Below are 18,472 nucleotides of genomic sequence, written 5' to 3'. Positions count from 1 at the left end.
ATCCTCATAGGATTCTAATTTCCTCATTAAATACATTAAGGACATTGTCACCAATTTACGACCAGTCTGTTCAGTTGCTTTTGACGAAGCCATTAAGCTATAAAAGCTCCAAGAATGTCCTCTCCCTCCACCTACGAACAGAACGATCTGCTACCCTTTAAAATTTTTCTACAACAAAACACAATGTCTCTAGTTCACTGTGTTATGGGTGTTTGCTGGTTATTTGGAGCAGGTTTTACGGCAGAGCCAACAATTAAAGGAAGTTCAAGCTGTGGTCGGGCTATTCTCTCTCTCTTCTTTTCGTTTAGCCAGTGTGAAGGATGTTGGCTCCTTATTATAATAAACTCATGAAGATTTTGACTAAAAATCTCATATTTTGTACATTATTGGACTTAAGAATAAGGTTAGGAATATGGATCAACCTCAGACAGTAAAATCAAAAGGTGTTGAGCATCCTGGACTGGACATGATGGTACTGATGACCTCGCAGCTGCGGCTTAACATGCATAAAACAATGCTGAGTAAGGGATAAGCAAAGAGCAGCATGAAGAGCTTCAATCATTGAATTATAAATGTTGTGCATTAAAATGGGAGCTGCTGATTTTCTGTCTTATCAAGCCACAATGTTTTTACTGGATCTCTCAAGCTGAGAAGGGACCAGACGTCCAGCCCAGGAACCACTGACCTGGCAGCCACTGTGGAAAAAGTGAACCTACCAACAAAGATGCTGGAAACACGGCACCATTTAAAACGTAGTACTATCACTATTTGCATCATTTCATCACAACTGAGTATTAAAAGCGCCTAACAATTGCCGCCATTAATTTCAGCTGCGAATTTGACGTCAACGCCCATTTCAGGCCCAGATTTGTAACTGCCGGTGCAGCAAATGGCAAAAAACTCCCGTCTGTGGTCTCTGTGGTGGAAGGAAAAAAGAATAAAAAAAATGAGAGATTGAAATATTTATTATTTCTGAGAGGAAGAAAAATACTGGTGAGTGTGGTGGACTTTCCTATGGTGACAGCTAAACACTAAGTCTTTAGGTTGCTGTGGTGATGCTTTTTCTGACATTAATCAACCTGAAGGAAATGATGGTAGAGGAAGTGATTACAGAAACACCCCATCTCCCCACCTCCAGGATCTCTGTCCTGGATAGATAAGCCACTCCTGTTGCTAATTTCAAGCAGAAAGGCAGGAAATGTGACAGTGTAGTTTTCCGCTTCCATAAACAAGACGACGGCCAGGGTTAGCCGCCAGTGCTGTGCGCTTCTGGGCTGAGTCTCCCTCTGAGGGAGTCGCACATACGGACGGGGAAAAGTGTGCGAGAGAGAGAGAGAGGAGAGAGGGAGAAAGTAGGAGAACAGGAAAGAGACGGCGCAGAGAGACAGGAAAACCCATCAGAAGAAAAGAAGGATACGAGCAAACTGACAGAATAAGGGAGAAGAAGAGAGTGAACCGCTGTCTCTCTTCTTCTCCTCCGACCAAGCAGATAGTCATGGCTGAGAACAACACAAATCACTTTATGGAAATATTTCAGTCTTTCGATGCTGGTGAGTTTTTTTTTATTATTTTTTTTTTTCTAACTTTCCTTCTCTTTAAGCTGGTCTTTTTTTATGTGGTCGCTCTGATTGCTGCTCTTGTTCTCTCAGGAATTCAAGCTTTAATCGGGCCTGGAACAGATGCAATATGTGGACAGTCACTTCTGAGCACAATCAGGGAAATCTGACCACTCAAGATAACTTTTTAATACTCCGTCCAGACCCAATTAGTTCTGATAAGTTGTCTTTGCATTCTTTTCTCAAATGTCATTTCCAGATGACATCTGACCAGTGTCTGCTTTCCCCCTTTCTCAACATTCGAGAGAAAAAATCTGCCGTGGAAATACGGGGCAGTAACAAAGCAGATTCAGTTAACACTTAATGGTATCTAGAGGAAACTGATTTGTTTGCTCTGGAAGACGTCCAAAGGGATTTGTCTCATTCACTACATTCTCTCCCTCCTCTAAAGCATGTTTATGTTGGCGTTAGCGGTTCGAAAGCAAAGAGAGCAAGAGAAATCTGTGGCATTTTTTTTTCCAGACTTAAATACAGTTTGTTTGTCCCCAAAAGACTTGATCTGGTAAACAAGAAAGAGGGATGTCTATCATTATTTTGTCAAGGGGCACTGCTGGCAGTCCTCCATTTCTTACAGGCAGATGTTTTTCTAATGTTGGTGAGGCCATACATTCTAATTAAAATTCCTCCTGTTGCCGAGCGATGATAAATATAAAAATGTCAATAACGATGAAGTGCATTAAACTCTCATCCCTCATAGTCCTACGAAAAATACTAAAGAGCAATGACATGAAAAGCAAATAATGTGGAATATGAAGTAAGCTGGTGAAATGTCGATGAAAAACACACACTGCAGCCCAGATCATAAACAACATGTTTCTGTCTTCGCAGTCCCTCTGATTATAGCTTTCTGTGTGTCCATGGTGGTGGGCCTTCTCTTGGGTGCCCTGGTTTACGTGGCTCTGACGTGGATGTCCCGGCGCAAAGTAGGCTCTGCGAGCATCACCCGCCGCCCACCTCGCCACTCGCACCCCTCTTCCCGCAGCCGCCCGGGGTTCAACCGCAACAGCAGCTACGACCGGCGGAGCAACAACAGCTTAGTCAGCGCCGCCTTCACCTTTCACCGCCAGACCTCCTCCCCCGACCACCTAGACCCGCTGGGGAACAAATCCAGCTTCAGGGCTTCCACCTTCCACCCTCTCCTCCAGTGCAGCCAAATTGCGAGGGAGGCGGAGGAGGGGAGCCAGACCACGCTGCCTCGCACACCGACTCTGACGACGGCGAGCGGGACAGCTCAGAACGCGGCCGAGCCAGCTGCCACCCCACCGAGGCCACAGTCCTTCTGGGGGAACAACGGTCTGAGGGGTTTCCACGCGACGCAAACCCCGCCTCCAGCTTATGAGAGCATCATCAGGGCTTACCAGGAAACATGCACCTGATAGGAGTGAGGTGTTGAAACTAACTGAATGAGCCTGTAGTTGTAAGTCGTTACTCCAGAGGATAATGGATTAAGTCTATATTGATGTACATGACCAGGTGAAGCCGGCACAGCAAACAAGGAGGTCAAGGTCAACAACGTGCCCTTAATAACACTTTGAACCTGCATCATTTTGTATGACTATTGGTATGGCTTTATATAATGTTGGCTGCTGACTATAAAAGTCGAAATTACTCCTTTTAAAAATGAGCAGTCTGTACATAATGGTGACGTGTGCTTGCACGGAACTTTTCTTCAGTTTAGACAAAGTAAAAATCTACAAATACATATCGTTAGCCTAATGGCATAATTACCAAAGTCATTCTTGAACGTTAAAGGAAAACAAAAAAAGAACACAATTTTTAGCAAGCACATTGGTTTTGTAACAGTAAGTCACAAAATTAGGCAATTATGCTATTAGGCTAACGATATGGTTTACTGGGCATTTATGGGGCAAGACAAGACGTGTGCTTCAAGCCTGCTGGACATATAATAACTATGCAAAAATAACAGAGAATGATTATATATATATGGACAGTAATAAAATAAATATTTGTGTTAAGATATCTATCTATCTATGCAAAACAATCTTGAAGACTGGGTTAAATTGACCTAATGTTTCATTTGCTGACCCCACACATATTTTACACACGCACATTTTTTACTGTGTGTTTGTGTGTGCGTGTGTGTGGCAATCTAAAAAAAAAGTCTGTGTGCCTGCATGAGCAGTATGCATGAGAGAAAGAGAGACAAAAATGTGGGCATTAAATGTTTTTATATGTTATGTATGATTTGAATGTAATTTCACTGAACTCTACTCCTAAGTTAAGGCAATAAAAGCAATAATAAAAAAGGTTTTCCAAACAGAGCCTGTGGTCTGTAACGAGTTTGATCTTGGGGGTGTTTGCTAGCACACATGAGACAACCAAACATGCACATAATAACACTCATAGGATAATGCAATCCTATACAGGAGTCACCCAAAAAATACCTTAGAGGTGTTTCTAAAGTTATACTTTGTTATCTGGGTAAGACGCACAGTGACTGATATTTGAAATCTGTAATGTTTATGTACAATATTGTATTGTGATGTCCAGCAGTACAGTCTGTCACCACAACTACATCCTGATGTCTGTCAGTCAGCCCACCGGCACATTCACCTCCTACTCCAAACATTTAAAAAATAATAATAATAATTGCATACTTACCAAAAAACAATAATAAAAAAAAAAATGTTTAAACCTACCGTTTCCTTGCAGGTTAATTAAAATACTACAGAAAAAGACTCAAAAAGAAGATCTGTCCTAACAGCAAAAACACAACACAAATATTAACCGTATAATAATCATCACAACAAATAAATAATAAAGTGCAGTGCACGTACACTAGACTGCGATACAATCAAATGCTTTTGGATTGTGTGTGTTTTGATACGCGCTAATTGCGGCCGATGACGTATTATTTGTGAGACGCTGTGTTCATGAGCACAGAGGGGAAGCGGCCGCTGTTGTGGAGGACATCGTCGTAGTTCTTTTAAAAATTGCCCTTCGACAAATACGGTAATTTCACTGTTCAGCTGGAAGAAGCGAAACTACATTTTTATCTTGTCAGTGGTCTGATTGTCATTAGGTTATAGAGCCACGATGAGCTCTAAAACTGAAACGTTAGCAAGAAGCTAACGAAATCTTCAGCTTACGGCTAACTTAGCGACTCCGTTTTACTGGTGGAAGGTATATCTTAACTTTACCAGAATGGTTGAAGTTGAGTTTCTGTTTTTTTATTGTGACATTAACGAGGCTGTCAGAAGAGGTGGCAGTCTACTTTTTTAAGGGAAGCTAAGTTAGCTACCGTGAGCTACCTTTGAGTTCATGTTTTCCGTTTTCACAAGTTGCTTTAATGTTAAAACTATTAGAGGCTTAAAGCTCCAATGATCTCATAAGCTGTTATTATCTGGACAAGTCTGCATCATCTGTCTCAGGCTGCCATTTATATAAATGCTTTACACTTAAACTGGTTTTAATTGTGCATCCACTCACATGACTTCCTTTCGTATTTCCAGGTCTGAGTTGGAAACTTTTGTCTTTGGTGGACTGCAGAGGGTATACAGGCGGAGGATGTCTGTTGCAGCTAGACGTCTGATCCGCTGCCGGAGACTGAGTACAGCTGGGACGCCTGGTGTGAAAAAGGTGCTCCAGTGGAAAGACTTAAGTAAGTCAGTAAAGCAGACATCGTCCTTGGCCGACGTGTTCACATCTTATTGTCAGAAACATAAGTGACCAGCTTGAATCCATCGATAAAGATCTCTTTTCTGTTAACTTTTAGGGAAAGTTGCTAAAGTAACCGGTGCAGTGGTCTTGGGGTGAGTTGCACAATTCGCATGAAGGTTACAATTCTTCACTGGCCACTGTTTGTGTGAAAATATTTGGTGTTGTTGCATCACTTGTTCTCTGTCTTTTCTGCAGGGGCTGTCTTTTCGTTACCTATGAGATGATAGCCTTGGACAAAGCAGTGACCATTGACACTAGTGCAATTCTTCAGGAAAAATATAAGTCTTACATCTATCTGCAGTCCACGCCCTCTGAAGAGAAAGATAACCTAGCTGCAGGTGATGAGACGTTATCACGTGTCCTGTTGTCATGTGCTGTTTTTGGTGCTATAGACTAACCGGAGGAAATCTGGCAAATGTGCTGAGTTATTATTTACTCCTCGCCTGACCAGCTGGCCAGTGACATCCGTTATGATTTCTTCCTGTCTTTCCTTCCTGCCTGAATCTTTGGGTCACTCTGTTGAGTGATCTCACTTCCACTAGTCAAGGTTCCCCTTCTAGATGGAAACAGTCACAACCAACTTATACTCAAAGGCTCAATAAACCCAAACTTTAAATATCTGACTTGTGTTTTTATAGAAATGTAATTCAAATATGCGATGCATAGTTATTTTTTTCGACTTTGCATTTGTTCCAGGACTCACACAAAAAGCAAGGAGGGAACTTCATAAAGCAGCAAGACGGTTTCTGGAAATATCTTCAAGGCTTTTACTTCAATCACTAGACGGTAAGAAACTAAAAGTTGCTTTTAGTCCAATCCTCCTACCAAAGTCTAGCAGATGTCTTCGATTAGGAGGCAGACACTGTTGCCAGTAGACACACAAATATTTATTCTCAGAAAACTTCAGCTGTCGAGTCATTTTTTTGTGTGGAGCCGTGTACATGGAGACCAAAGGAAACACCTGTCCTTATGCACATCCTGTTTTTGGATGTCACATGGTTTGTACTTTGTTATGTACACTGACTGTAATATGCGTACATGGATTGTTTTGTCCATACATTAACTCTATACAGATTGTGCTTTAAATTTTAAATGCGCCGTTTTTAGGATTATAGTAAGACTTTCAGGAAAAAATTAACTCTTGGCATTTTACTTGTTACTAGCTGCCAAGTTGAAGACACAAGGTTTGTACTATAGCTCCCTCGCTGCCGTTGTGATCTATAGATTCTGGTAGCTGGCCTGGTAGACACGCTTCGAATATAGCTTTATGTTGCCCCCCTAGAGATATTACAGACACACCTCTCCACTTTGATCTGTAAATGTACAGTTGTTCAGTTTGTTCTGTAATTGTGTGTCTTAGAGCACTTTAGCCATGTGGATGCAGACCCACACGAGGTGGCATTATGGGCCCTCTTGAAGAAAACCCAATCGCCCAATAAAGCCATCAGACTACAGGCCGTTCAGGAGCTCGCAGACAATCACAACTGGCATGGTAAATCAAACAAAAACATCCATATAATTTAAGTTCATTTATAATATACGGACTGAACAGGTGTTAGATCACACGTCTTGTGAATAATGCAGACTATCAGTACCAGACAGCAGCCCAGGTCATAGACCAGCGGACAGCGCTGGGACTGGCTCGGACTCCTCAGGTAGACCTGCGATTTTTCCGGCACCCTCCTCCGCTGCCTGACTTGGAGGATGTACGTATCTTTATGAGATATTCTATTGTTTATTGTGTCTGCCTACTGAGACTACCTCAGCGTTACCTCACACATGTATATTAAAAGAAACTAAAAAGAAACTAATGCTTTCTCAGGGTTTGTCAGCAGAGGACGGACTGAGGCAGTTGCTGGCATCTTTGCCTCAGTCTGAGGTGGACAAATGCGTTCAATACTTCACCTCCCTGGCCCTCAGAGAAAGCACCCAGGCACTGGCAGCACAAAGGGTAATAATGAGAGTTACATGTACTCATGTATAACATTTTCAAGATGGTGAAGAGTGACCTAGAACACAAAACAGCTGCAAAAAACCTGCTGCTGGCATACCAAAAAAAGACAGGAATTTGAGATTTTTGATTCCTGTCACCAACATGTTATTGTTGCAGGGTGGTCTGTGGTGCTTTGGTGGCAACGGGCTGCCGTACGCCCAAAGCCTAACCTCTGTTCCTTCAGAGAAGGTGGAGTCTTTCTGTCTACAGGCCCTCGTACAGCACTCAAAGGTAATGATTGTACACGTGAACATGATTTAGTCTGGAGAACAGGTTGGCCAATTCCATTTTTCCAAAAATAATCATGGTCATTGTAGCAGCACATTGTTTTGTTCATTCTGTTAGAAGCTCGCACAAAAACACGGCTCTTTTTGCTTTAGTTTAGATTCATATGTTCCATGAGTGGAGAGGCACTTGTTTGCATGCAGTTATTGAGAGCACATTTACCTCATTATCTCATAAGGGTTGAGTGTGATAGTTGTAATTTAACGTAACATGTTTACTGACTGCAGGTACAAAGCCACTGCCACCATATAGTTGCAAATGGAGGCCTGCAGCTCCTCCAGAGGGTCTATCAGCTCAGAAGAGACTCCCTGAAGATTCAGAGAAACATTGTTCGTATCATAGGGAACTTGGCACTAAATGAAGGCGTCCACCAGGCCATAGCCCAGTCTGGTAAGTCTAGTCACACTTGTCTATGAGTATTGTTTTTTGCAATATTAGCTGAAAACCAAACATTTAAACTGGTCTGATCTTTCTCCCTACCTCAGGTTGGATATCTGTGCTGGCTGAGATGATGCAGTCTCCTCATGTGATGCAGGCATCTCATGCAGCCCGTGCTCTGGCCAACCTGGACAGGGAGACGGTGAAGGAGAAATACCAAGATGGCGTCTACATCCTCCACCCACAAACACGAGACAAGTAAGGAAACATTCAATTTTAACGTTGCATCAATTTTTACGATGCATTACTTTCATTTTAGATTACATGTAACTCTGACATACCAAATGTTTTCATTTCCAGCAAACCAATCAAAGCAGACGTGCTGTTCATCCACGGGATCCTAGGGGCTGCTTTTAAAACGTGGAGGCAGAAGGACCGCAGTACTGCAGAGGAAGAGAGAGAAGCTGAAAGCAAAGACGACTATACAGAGTGCTGGCCAAAGGTGACAAATGCATCTAGTTTGTGGTTACATTGATTAGGTTAAAAGGGTGCTATCCCCTTTTTTCTTCCTACAATAAAACATAATCTTTTGGAATAAGTGGAAGGAAATAAATCATGCTGCGTCCTTGTGATTCTTGGCAGTCGTGGTTGGCTGCTGACTGTCCAAATCTGAGAGTACTGTCAGTGGAGTATGACAGTCATCTCAGTGACTGGATGGCCAAGTGTCCCGCTGAGAGTCAGAGGTGAGAAATCTGTTTCTTCATACATCCACTGGCGATCACGTATTCAGTATAGTGACTTTTCCTAATGGTTATTAAAAATAAAGATCTAAAAATTTGCTTTCCGACTCCTCAGGAAGTCTTTGGCCTACAGAAGTCGAGAGCTGCTAAAGAAGTTAAAGCAGGCAGGAGTCGGAGAAAGGCCTGTGGTCTGGGTAGCCCACAGTATGGGAGGTATTCTGTCAAAACTTTCCTTCCACAAGCCTGTCAGTGTTTCACTCAGATCTTTTCAATAACATTTCCTTCAACTTGCATTTAGCTGTAACTATATTTGTCTGTTTTGAATGTTGCACTCACTGTATGTCTGTCTCCTCTTGGGTTCGGTTTCTCTGTCAGGTCTGCTTGTGAAGAAAATGCTCCTGGATGCCTCAGAGGACCCAGATATGCGTGGGTTGTTACAGAATACCAAAGGCATTATGTTCTACAGCGTTCCTCACCATGGCACCATTATGGCCGAGTACTCTGTCAACGTCCGATATCTCCTCTTTCCGTCAATAGAAGTCAGAGAACTCTGTAAAGGTGAGTATACACGTTTTTTTCCAAAAAAAAACAAAACAAAAGCAATATCTGCTGTGCTTTAAGACTCTGTGTGCTTTAAGACTCACCAGCTCTGCGCAACCTGAATGAGGGCTTCCTGAACATGGCCAAAGAAAAGGAATTCAAGGTGCTGAGTTTTGCGGAGACGCTGCCTACAAACATAGGCCCCATGATCAAGATACTGGTGGTACCAACACAGTCAGCAAGTATGTAACACTAATGCACATGAGAAATAAGGCATATCTATCTGTAATGTCAATTTTAAATATGAAGAACCGATTTTATAGGTTTTGTCTGTAACATGGTTCCTTTACCTGGTTGGGGTTTCAGATCTCGGCATCGGGGAGCTCATCCAAGTGGATGTAGATCACCTCAACATTTGCAAGCCAGAGAAGAAGGACTCGTTCCTGTACAAACGCAGCCTCCAGTTCATCCAGGAAGCCCTTCAGACCTTCATCGGCCACTGACTCAAATATATGAGCACAAACACTTCTTAATCTACTGTATAAATGAACTGTGGGAGAGCACTATCACCCTCCCATCCTCCAACCAAAAGACATAACTGCCTCTTGATGTTGCACATTCACCTGGACAACCGCCAATGTGACCATATTATAACAAGAAGCATTAGATTTATTTTACACATTAATCCATGTGAAAAGTTGTGACAAAGAACCCTGGGTGCTTACTTTGTTTTTCTAACCTTCTTAAGACTGTTTTCTCTCATTTGTCAGTAAATTAGTTTTAAGAATCATAATTTTTAAAGAGAAAAACAACTATGTTTACAAATTCTAGGTTTTATTTTTCCCTTTCATTTTAGACTTTCCAGCTTAAGTAGTTACTTCAAGATGCACTGACATTTCATGACCACCAATGGTCATCTGTACCTTTGACCAGAGCAAAGGTTTAAGACTTGATTTTTGTATTTTAGTGATTTACCCTAACTATATGTTAGTCATACTGTGTGCCAAAATGTATTCCTCTCCAAAGCCTTACCTCAAAATGTCCTACTTATTTATTTTTATGAGACTAACGAAGCAATGGACTTTTAATCTCCACGTGGTTTGGAGGCACATCTGCCACTAACAATGCTGAATGCTGGCAATGAACTGAATAAACATCTAAAGCTGGAGCATTATTTTCATTTCTCTGTACACTTCATATGTTTTTTATTCTTATTTTATTTTCATTTCTTAATGCATGGCATTAATGCGCTTTAAAAAAAATGGAAAAAATACTTTCCAGCTGGGTGAATCGGCGCAGAAAGCGGAAACAAAATATACCTTTAAGACCGCGCATGCGTACTTTTTGGGTCGCTGAAGATTGTCCCTTGGTAGACACCGTACTAGTAGTTTATCCCCATAGGCTAAGCGGAGCTGAGCATTTAACATCATTAGCATCAGCATCTCTCAGGTCAGTAAAAGGATATTCAACATATTGTTTAACGTATTTGATTAACATAGCCAAGTGTGGTTGTTTTTGTGGTATATTGTTGTCAATATTTGGAAAATATTGTACTTAGTTGAACATATCTGAGGGTTAGGTTTATACTGACGTAGCGTTAGCAGTAAAATGCTAACTGGACTAAAACTAGGAGCGAACGTTTGGAAACAGTTTTTAGTTTAATTTTTTAAGTTGACGTCAACTTGATTTTATTCTTCTAAATGTTGCTGAGCTCCTGATGTGTCCTCTCTTACTGTTTAACGCTTTTTCGCTAGAATTTAACACTTTACGCACTTCGTCTGTCCGTGGTCATGGAAGTCTTTGTTGTTGTGCTGCAGGTTTTGAGCCCTTAAATTTCCTGGGCTGAGGATTTTCTTCATCTGTCAACATGGTCAACGTACACAAAGGTGTCCTTGTTGAATGGTAAGAAAAGCTGGTAGGCAATATTTGCAACCACTTCACGTACTTCTGATAAAAAAAGGTGACTGTTAGATAATTTCACAGAAATCAAACTTGCTTATATCTTTTCATCAGTTTCCTTTTCCCCTTTCTTCCCTCTGCTCTCAGTGATCCTGCTATGAAACAGTTCCTCCTCTACCTGGATGAGAAAATGGCCTTAGGGAAGAAGTTCATCCTGAACGACCTCGATGACACACACCTCTTCATCCTGGCAGAGGTGGTTCACACGCTCCAGGAGAGGGTTGGAGAGCTGATGGACCAGAATTCATTCCCTGTGACGCAGAAATAAGCCTGAGCTATTTGTTTTGCACACTGGACTGTTTATTATCTTACTTCAGTTGTCCTTGCTTTGTTACAATGTGAAACAAATATGTTTTAGTCCTTGGCTGCCAGCTTGACGGCTACTGTTTTTGTTCCTTGGTTTAAATTGATGATCTGAGCGGACGTTTCTACATCAGCCTGTATTTTTAATGGAGGGTTGATGAAAGTATGAAGAAACAGAACTAAAATAAACGACTGAAGACAAGCAAAGGTGTGTAGATATATGAAAGTTTTTTGTGTGTGTTTTCTGCCTCAGTCCGTCCTCTACTTTCACATTTTTTGGTGTTGAAAATAAAATGGAAAAATTTCAATATACACACGTAATTGATGACCACAAGAAAAATGACTGAGTAGAATAATGAAAATAGTAAATGGTGAAAAAAAAGTGTTCTCTGGGCTGTAGTTTAAAATAAAAATACAAAACTGTCTTTAGTTTATATATATGATGTCTCACTTAACGCAGATAGTATTTTCTAGTTGGATGATCTCAGTGCTATTAGTGGGCAGGCACTTGTGTGTTACTGTTTTATATGACAAATAATGTTATTACTTTCTTTAAAAATAAACCTTAAAAAGGCCACTATGTAAAATTAGTCTCTATATTAAAAAAAAAAAAAAATCTTTGACACAAAACCAAAGACCATAACAACACTGTAGCCATCTATCTATCTGAAAACTATAAACGATCCAGTTTACAATTTAATTTATATATATATGTATATATTCAATTATTTTTTTTATTATTTCTGTTAATACTGTGTACTTGTTTATCTTTAGTCTTTGTCATATATTATGTGAATACTATGCCCAGTGCTGCTGCCACAGTGAAATTCCCCAGTTTGACCTTAAAGTATCTATTTAAATGTAGTTTAACACTTTGTGTGTTAAAGGCTTTATTGCTGTGCTTGATAATGACTAAAATATAGTAACCCAAAATAATTTACAATAACTTCCCTTCCTACGATAGAGTATTGGGTTATAAAATTATTCTTGGGTGTCATTTGTACATTTGTTTTCATTTCACAATATTAGGGGGGTGCACCGTTCCTGGAGGTACTGCAATACCAGGTCGATGCGTGGAGTGGACGGAGCAAGCCCCTATTCCATCTCCCTGTTCCAAAAATCAATTTAATATATGGTCCCCGGGTAGGGGACGTATCAGATATTAAACTGATAAGAACAGATACTACACTTGATCTTAGCCAAAAGGCCGAGAAGCGATAACTCTAAAACTGGCAAAGTAAACTGGTCATTCTCCTCACCGTCAGTCTCACTCATGGTTTGACATAATTTATAAAATGGCACAAGTCTCTTCGCAAAATGTGAATATAACTAATTGTTTGTTTCTTTATAATCAATTATTTGGGGTAAAAGTTACCTAGATAGCATAATTTTGTTGATTTAAGTTGTAAAAGTAACAGCGTGTTTAGCATATTTCTGGTCACGTGATGCGCCGAAGCCCAATGAGCGACCGCTACAAAGAAATACTTAAAAATATCATTTTATGGATTTGTTGGTGATCGAAATTATTCTTTATTCTGTTATACATGTTATTAAGATATAGTACAACCGATTATAATGTTTGGATCGCTTGCGTGTAGATGAAACTAACTGAAATGGTAAATAGCGAAAGCTCCGGCTCCCTCTGGTGTAGAGACAGAAAACTGCTACTGCTTATGGGTCACATAACTTGCTTAGTGTTAAGTACACATTTCAGTACAGAGAACTATGAGCCACGAATCTGAATAAATGTGTGAAATAATTTTCAATATCGCAACGGTTAAGTACAATCAGCCTTTCATCGACAGTGCATCAAGTTCATCGAGCTAGTTAGCTAGTTTCCGACTTTTTTCAAAATAAAAGTTTAACAGTAGTTAAATCGTGTAAGGTACCTTCTATTAAACTAGAGCAGTAACACTAAGATGTGTAAGGCTGAACATTTTTAAATGTCACAAGTAATTAGTCGTAAAGTTATAGAGCACCTTCGGCGACTCTAGTAGGTTTAACAGGTAGCCTAGCTTGGTTAAAACTAAAAATAGTGTTACTATATATAATGGTGAAGCTTAAAGGTGGACAATACTAATAGCCTAATAATAACAGAAAGTTGGTATTGTATGTACCTGAAACTGTCCTCGTCAGGTCGAACTCCGGCGCGAATTTATCTTAAACACATTTTTTGCAATTTATAGTTGGATACAAAAATAATTACTAAACACTTAAGCTAAATCTATGTACGTATACGGGGTTTATTGATAAAAAAATAAAAATAAAATGCTAAAATGCTTCATTGACAGAAAAATAATTGTGATAGCTTCGTATTTGGAACCGGAAGTGCTATTATTACGTGATCTTCACTGACTTGACAGCGGAGGCAGTTAGGCTAACATGGAGGATTATCAGGCAGACGAAGAGGTGAGTTTAACAAACGAAACTTATCATTTCATCTATTTTAATTTGATCACTTTGTCCTGAGTGTTAAAAATGAATGTTTACATGTGACACAGGTTTCCGGCTTTAGATTTGACACAGACGTTGTACTTGTTAGCAGACTTCCCTTCGTGTGACTATTGTATGTTTCTCGCCCAATAGACGGCTTTTGTCGTTGACGAAGTGAGCAAAATCATTAAAGAGGTAAGAAAACCTACCACTAGTGTTAGTGTTTCATGGTTTGTATTATATTTAAGGGCTTTACACAAACGCAGGGTTTTATCGGCTCATTGCTAAAGCTACCAACTTTCTGTTGTCAACCTGTGGTTGCTAGGACACTGCGGTTGCTATGTAGCGTTTCTAACTGCCCCGTTATTTTTTGCACCACATGGCAGAATTATTAGGACTATTACTACATATTAATATTTTTTTATACTAATAACTGATACCTGTTGAATGACATAATTTACAATGTAGCACTGTGTCCATTAAACTGTCCTTGTAGTCCGTGGAAGCAGCCATAGGAGGAAATGTGTACCAGCACAACAGAGTGAACCAGTGGACCACCAATGTAGTGGAGCAGTGCCTCAGTCAACTCAGCAAACTGGGAAAGCCTTTCAAATATATCAGTGCGTGAACAGCTTTCTCTAAAGTAATAGGCCAATGCTTCTGGTGCTGTGAAATGTACACTAAAAGCCAGTATTTGTGTTTCTTTTAGTAACATGCGTCATCATGCAGAAAAATGGAGCAGGTCTGCAGTCAGCCAGCGCTTGCTTCTGGGACAACTCTACAGACGGTAAATATGAGTGGTGTTTATGTTATGGAAGACGACATTTGCGTGTAACTGCATCTTGCAATAGGAAAGGCTCAAGAAGGGCTCACAGTTTCAAGAAAAAAGAAATATCTGCCTATGTGCGGGAAAGGGGAGCTTAGTTTCATTCTTTTTGTTGAAAAATGTAAATGCGCAGCTGTGTTACCATTACTAATGTGCTCTTATGTTGTGTTCTGCATTCAACAGGAAGCTGTGCAGTGAGATGGGAGAACAAGTCCATGTATTGCATCGTCAGTGTTTTCGGACTTTCCATTTGAGCATAGAAACATGTAGGATTTTCTGTATTTTTGAGAACTAATGCTATGTTTGATCATTTTTGCTGCATTTTATTACACGTTATGTTTTTGTGTTGTTGATTAAATCACTACAGTGCTGTATACACTTTCCTTTATTTACACGTGACATGACACTGCAAGATGTACAGCTTTTTACCGCGTGAAGCAACAAATATTGCAAGAACATTTCCAAAATAACCTCATTTAACCACCTTAAACCAACACAAGCTACATCCACACCGAAAGAATCAAACATGTACATTTATCAAGTCAAAGCATTTACAAATCTGAGACTGCAGCCCATTCAGAAGAAGTGTTGTAGAGACAAGGCACCATCTTGATTAAAATACATATTTGTAGAGAAAGGAAATACATCTGTTTTGGCTGTTCTTGTCCATGAGCTCCAGTTTTGTAAAACACAAGAAAGAGCAGCAAGTCCCACATTGTTGGCATTATCATCAAGGATCACTTAAAATAACATGCTGAACGAAGGCAAAAATGATTTGGCCAGTGGAATAACTAATACATGTGCTGGGATAAGAAATGGTTAACATGGTAGGTCAGTAGTCTAATAACATAAAAGTTGTGAGAAAATCCATGTAACTCAATAAAATTCATCCATTCATGTCAGACAACAGTATCGAATGTCATCACTTTTTGGCAAAATAAATAAAATTCTCAAAAAGTGCAAATACATTATATATATTTTAGCTTATTTTGGCTTAGAACTTAAGCTTAATTTTTAATATACTGAGCAGTTTATTTTTACTAACCAAGTTATCTCCACATGCTTCACTAGAATATTTTTCTGTGAACCAACAAAATTGCATTGACATGTGTTCATTTAGATGCTCCGAGACAAAATCCCATGGCCTGTTGAAAGTAGTGATGAAGTAAAAGACTTTGATATTGATTCCACGAGCTGCATCACAGTTTTTTTAAGGATGTTAATTGAAACACGTACAGACGCTTATTTGGCTAATCTATAATCTTGTTTACTAATACATGTATGTCCCATGAATAGATATGATCAGAGATTAAAAAATTTTCATCTGGTTCACTGGCACAGGTGCTTACATTCTGGCTTGACTGCCAGAAACTACCTTCTACCTTCAGAGTGGGAAATTTCCAGGGGAACCTTTCTGACATCCTCTACATTCTTTGACACATTAGAGATGCCATCTCATTTTTGAAGACTTTGAGGAGGCAGTTGTTTCTGCCATAAATAGTTTACACACTGATTTGGACTTGTTTAATGTGTTTAAAGCAGATGGTGTTGCAGGCTTTTAGTCAGTATAGAGAGGTAGCTCGATACACTTCATGCAGATTCTTCATGGCATGACCGCGCTACCTTTTGAAAGTGTCAACTTCAGACCAAAACAATGTTTTTGGCTCGATCAGCACAAGTCATGCCCACAGACTTTGATGGGTGACAGATAAAATAAATTCATGATGCCAGTGCCAACAGTGACATAATTAATTTATTTAATGTACGCATTTCCAATTTTAACAAATTAATGACACATTAGTTACTCAAAATGACACAATTCATTTTTTGAATGCATTTATTTCCACTTTTATTACATGAATTACAATGTTAATTAATGAATTACATGGTGTATTTATTTATTCCATTTTGTCTCCGTTTGTGGTGCTGAAAGTGACAAAATTAACCACCGTTCCCCCGTCAGGAAACAGGAATTTGCTGATTTTGGCTGGGACGGTCTTGCAGCCAGTTTTGGAGAAGTACTGTCCCTGTTCAGGAGTGTAGATCATGTCGCCCCCTGCTGCCTCCACCACGTCACTGCGGTTGCAGTTGCCCCTCTGACAGAGCTGTGAGTGAACACAGCGCTCAACATGGCACCGGCTCAGTGGCAGGAAGGGAACGAAGCGAGTGATGAGTTTCTTCTGGATGATATTGGACCGGAAAAACCCGCTTGTGCTGCTGTTGTAAACAGCCAGTGCGATGGCTTCCTGTAGGTCGGCCGACTTAATATCTTCTCTCTCTCGTCCAGCCTGTCGGTTCTCCAGAGCCACTTTGTTTATCACCTCCTCTCCTGTGGTGCTGATGAAAATATAAATGGCCTTGCGAAACTCGACGTGGGAAGGATCCAATAAGGGCTCTAGCACATCGACGAGGCCAGCAGGCATCTTCTCCATCTCATCAAAAATGAAGATGGAGTGAGGGCAGTCCGTCAAGTTTCCCTGTACCCAGCTCATCAACTCCGTCCTGTACCACTTTACCTCCTGGGGTGAAGGGAAGTGCAGCGTTGGGATGAACAGGTGCACATACGGACTGCTCATAGCGGAACCATACAGGTGTTTTTCCAGCATGGAGCTGACCAGCGTCTTTCCCGTACCGGAGGATCCGTGGAAGGACAACACCAGGGGTCGGTCGGGGCTCTCATTCTGTAGGAACTTCACCACCTCCTCTGACAGGATGTCCTGAACCAGATGTTGGCCGAAGACGTACTTGTAGAGGTCCAATTCAAAGCCACTGACATTGGGCTTGAAGTCACATTCGCAGCTCTGCAATATGGTGCAGAAAAGTTGCTGAAACACGGAGTCAACCGGGTAACACATGGATATGACCAGCACAGTAAACACGCCCAACATCTTGGCTGCTCGTTTTCAAATAAGAAAGCAGGTTAACGTGGTTTCCAGATGAGCCGGAAAAAATCGGGAATCGATTCCGAAAAATCTGTATCCGAAAAAATCTCTGTTGTGATAAATATGAACCAACGAACAAGTTAGTCTGTATCAGGTGTAACGAAACCTGGGCTCGCGCGGACCAGTGTGGTGGTAATGCCATATTCATTCAAACCTCTTCACGTTAATATATGAAAACTCGATGAGCGCGAGTGTGATTCTTCTCACTGTCATTCTCACTCACGGTTTCACATAATTTCAAAAACGAAACTAGTCTCTTCGCAAAATGTTAACGATAATGATTTAGTATTTCTTTTAAAAATAAGCATCTTGGGTTATACTTACGCAAATTGCATAGTTTTGTTGTCTTAAGTTGTGAAAGTAACAACTTCTTTATAGTCACGTGATGTACCGCAGTCCAATGAGCGACAGGCGCACAAAATAAACACTCATTGGACACTCAATGAGTGTTTATTTTGTGTTGCTTGCATTTGTTGGCCGGAAAGCAAGTGAAACGGCTAACGCTAGTCATGCAGACACATAAATAGTGTCGTTAACGAGCGACGATCAACAATATTAGGGTTATTTGGATACACTAATCCTGTCGCTCATTGGACTGCGGTACATCACGTGACTATAAAGAAGTTGTTATTTCACAACTTAAGACAACAAAACTATGCAATTTGCGTAAGTATAACCCAAGATGCTTATTTTTAAAAGAAATACTAAATCATTATCGTTAACATTTTGCGAAGAGACTAGTTTCGTTTTTGAAATTATGTGAAACCGTGAGTGAG

At 40.4% G+C, this 18,472-nt stretch overlaps 4 protein-coding genes and 1 non-coding gene across 8 annotated transcripts; 3 read left to right on the top strand and 2 right to left on the bottom strand.

The window, feature by feature from the left end:
• The first annotated feature begins 1,174 nt into the window (after positions 1–1,174).
• On the top strand, positions 1,175–3,898 carry myct1a (myc target 1a). The gene is made up of 2 exons (XM_047573808.1): positions 1,175–1,550; positions 2,445–3,898. Exons 1-2 carry the CDS (start codon positions 1,496–1,498, stop codon positions 2,990–2,992), a joined length of 603 nt encoding a protein of 200 aa, XP_047429764.1. The 5' UTR covers positions 1,175–1,495; the 3' UTR covers positions 2,993–3,898.
• A 605-nt stretch (positions 3,899–4,503) lies between these two features.
• On the top strand, positions 4,504–10,407 carry serac1 (serine active site containing 1). Of its 4 annotated transcripts, none has more exons than XM_047574337.1 (17): positions 4,504–4,584; positions 5,090–5,238; positions 5,353–5,389; positions 5,493–5,635; positions 5,994–6,083; positions 6,658–6,789; positions 6,882–7,003; positions 7,120–7,248; positions 7,408–7,521; positions 7,803–7,965; positions 8,061–8,211; positions 8,314–8,455; positions 8,596–8,696; positions 8,809–8,906; positions 9,069–9,251; positions 9,332–9,475; positions 9,600–10,407. In XM_047574337.1, the coding sequence occupies exons 2-17, from the start codon at positions 5,145–5,147 to the stop codon at positions 9,734–9,736; spliced, it is 1,980 nt and encodes a 659-aa protein (XP_047430293.1). In that variant the 5' UTR covers positions 4,504–4,584; positions 5,090–5,144; the 3' UTR covers positions 9,737–10,407. The 4 variants fall into 4 exon arrangements, with proteins under 4 accessions (XP_047430293.1, XP_047430292.1, XP_047430295.1 ...); XM_047574336.1 differs by having other exon boundaries at positions 4,504–4,589; XM_047574338.1 differs by lacking the exon at positions 4,504–4,584 and adding an exon at positions 4,639–4,760.
• Positions 10,408–12,523: 2,116 nt separating this feature from the next.
• On the bottom strand, positions 12,524–12,714 carry LOC124999589. The gene has a single exon (XR_007111195.1). It is a non-coding gene; the product is annotated as a U2 spliceosomal RNA (small nuclear RNA).
• A 1,097-nt stretch (positions 12,715–13,811) lies between these two features.
• dynlt1b (dynein light chain Tctex-type 1b) lies at positions 13,812–15,128 on the top strand. The gene is made up of 5 exons (XM_047573028.1): positions 13,812–13,904; positions 14,082–14,123; positions 14,425–14,548; positions 14,638–14,715; positions 14,938–15,128. The coding sequence occupies exons 1-5, from the start codon at positions 13,878–13,880 to the stop codon at positions 15,006–15,008; spliced, it is 342 nt and encodes a 113-aa protein (XP_047428984.1). The 5' UTR covers positions 13,812–13,877; the 3' UTR covers positions 15,009–15,128.
• Positions 15,129–16,606: 1,478 nt separating this feature from the next.
• LOC124998612 (torsin-2A-like) lies at positions 16,607–17,844 on the bottom strand. Its single transcript, XM_047573026.1, has one exon. The coding sequence runs from the start codon at positions 17,640–17,642 to the stop codon at positions 16,653–16,655; it is 990 nt and encodes a 329-aa protein (XP_047428982.1). The 5' UTR covers positions 17,643–17,844; the 3' UTR covers positions 16,607–16,652.
• Between the last annotated feature and the right edge of the window lie 628 nt (positions 17,845–18,472).

The sequence above is a fragment of the Mugil cephalus genome, chromosome 21 (assembly GCF_022458985.1).
Source record: "Mugil cephalus isolate CIBA_MC_2020 chromosome 21, CIBA_Mcephalus_1.1, whole genome shotgun sequence".
In the NCBI taxonomy this organism is placed as follows: Eukaryota; Metazoa; Chordata; class Actinopteri; order Mugiliformes; family Mugilidae; genus Mugil; species Mugil cephalus.
This window is presented reverse-complemented; position numbering and strand designations above follow the sequence as displayed.

What these genes read in the sequence shown, in the direction of transcription:
- myct1a (XM_047573808.1), top strand. Translation starts at nt 1,496, where the DNA reads ATGGCTGAGAACAACACAAATCACTTTATGGAAATATTTCAGTCTTTC. An exon ending in ATTTCAGTCTTTCGATGCTG is followed by an intron (nt 1,551 to 2,444) that starts GTGAGTTTTTTT and finishes CTGTCTTCGCAG; the next exon opens with TCCCTCTGATTATAGCTTTC.
- serac1 (XM_047574337.1), top strand. Translation starts at nt 5,145, where the DNA reads ATGTCTGTTGCAGCTAGACGTCTGATCCGCTGCCGGAGACTGAGTACA. An exon ending in ACCGGTGCAGTGGTCTTGGG is followed by an intron (nt 5,390 to 5,492) that starts GTGAGTTGCACA and finishes TCTTTTCTGCAG; the next exon opens with GGGCTGTCTTTTCGTTACCT. An exon ending in CACCCACAAACACGAGACAA is followed by an intron (nt 8,212 to 8,313) that starts GTAAGGAAACAT and finishes TTTCATTTCCAG; the next exon opens with CAAACCAATCAAAGCAGACG.
- dynlt1b (XM_047573028.1), top strand. Translation starts at nt 13,878, where the DNA reads ATGGAGGATTATCAGGCAGACGAAGAG. An exon ending in TGAGCAAAATCATTAAAGAG is followed by an intron (nt 14,124 to 14,424) that starts GTAAGAAAACCT and finishes CTGTCCTTGTAG; the next exon opens with TCCGTGGAAGCAGCCATAGG. An exon ending in AAAGCCTTTCAAATATATCA is followed by an intron (nt 14,549 to 14,637) that starts GTGCGTGAACAG and finishes TGTTTCTTTTAG; the next exon opens with TAACATGCGTCATCATGCAG.
- LOC124998612 (XM_047573026.1), bottom strand. Translation starts at nt 17,642, where the DNA reads ATGTTGGGCGTGTTTACTGTGCTGGTCATATCCATGTGTTACCCGGTT.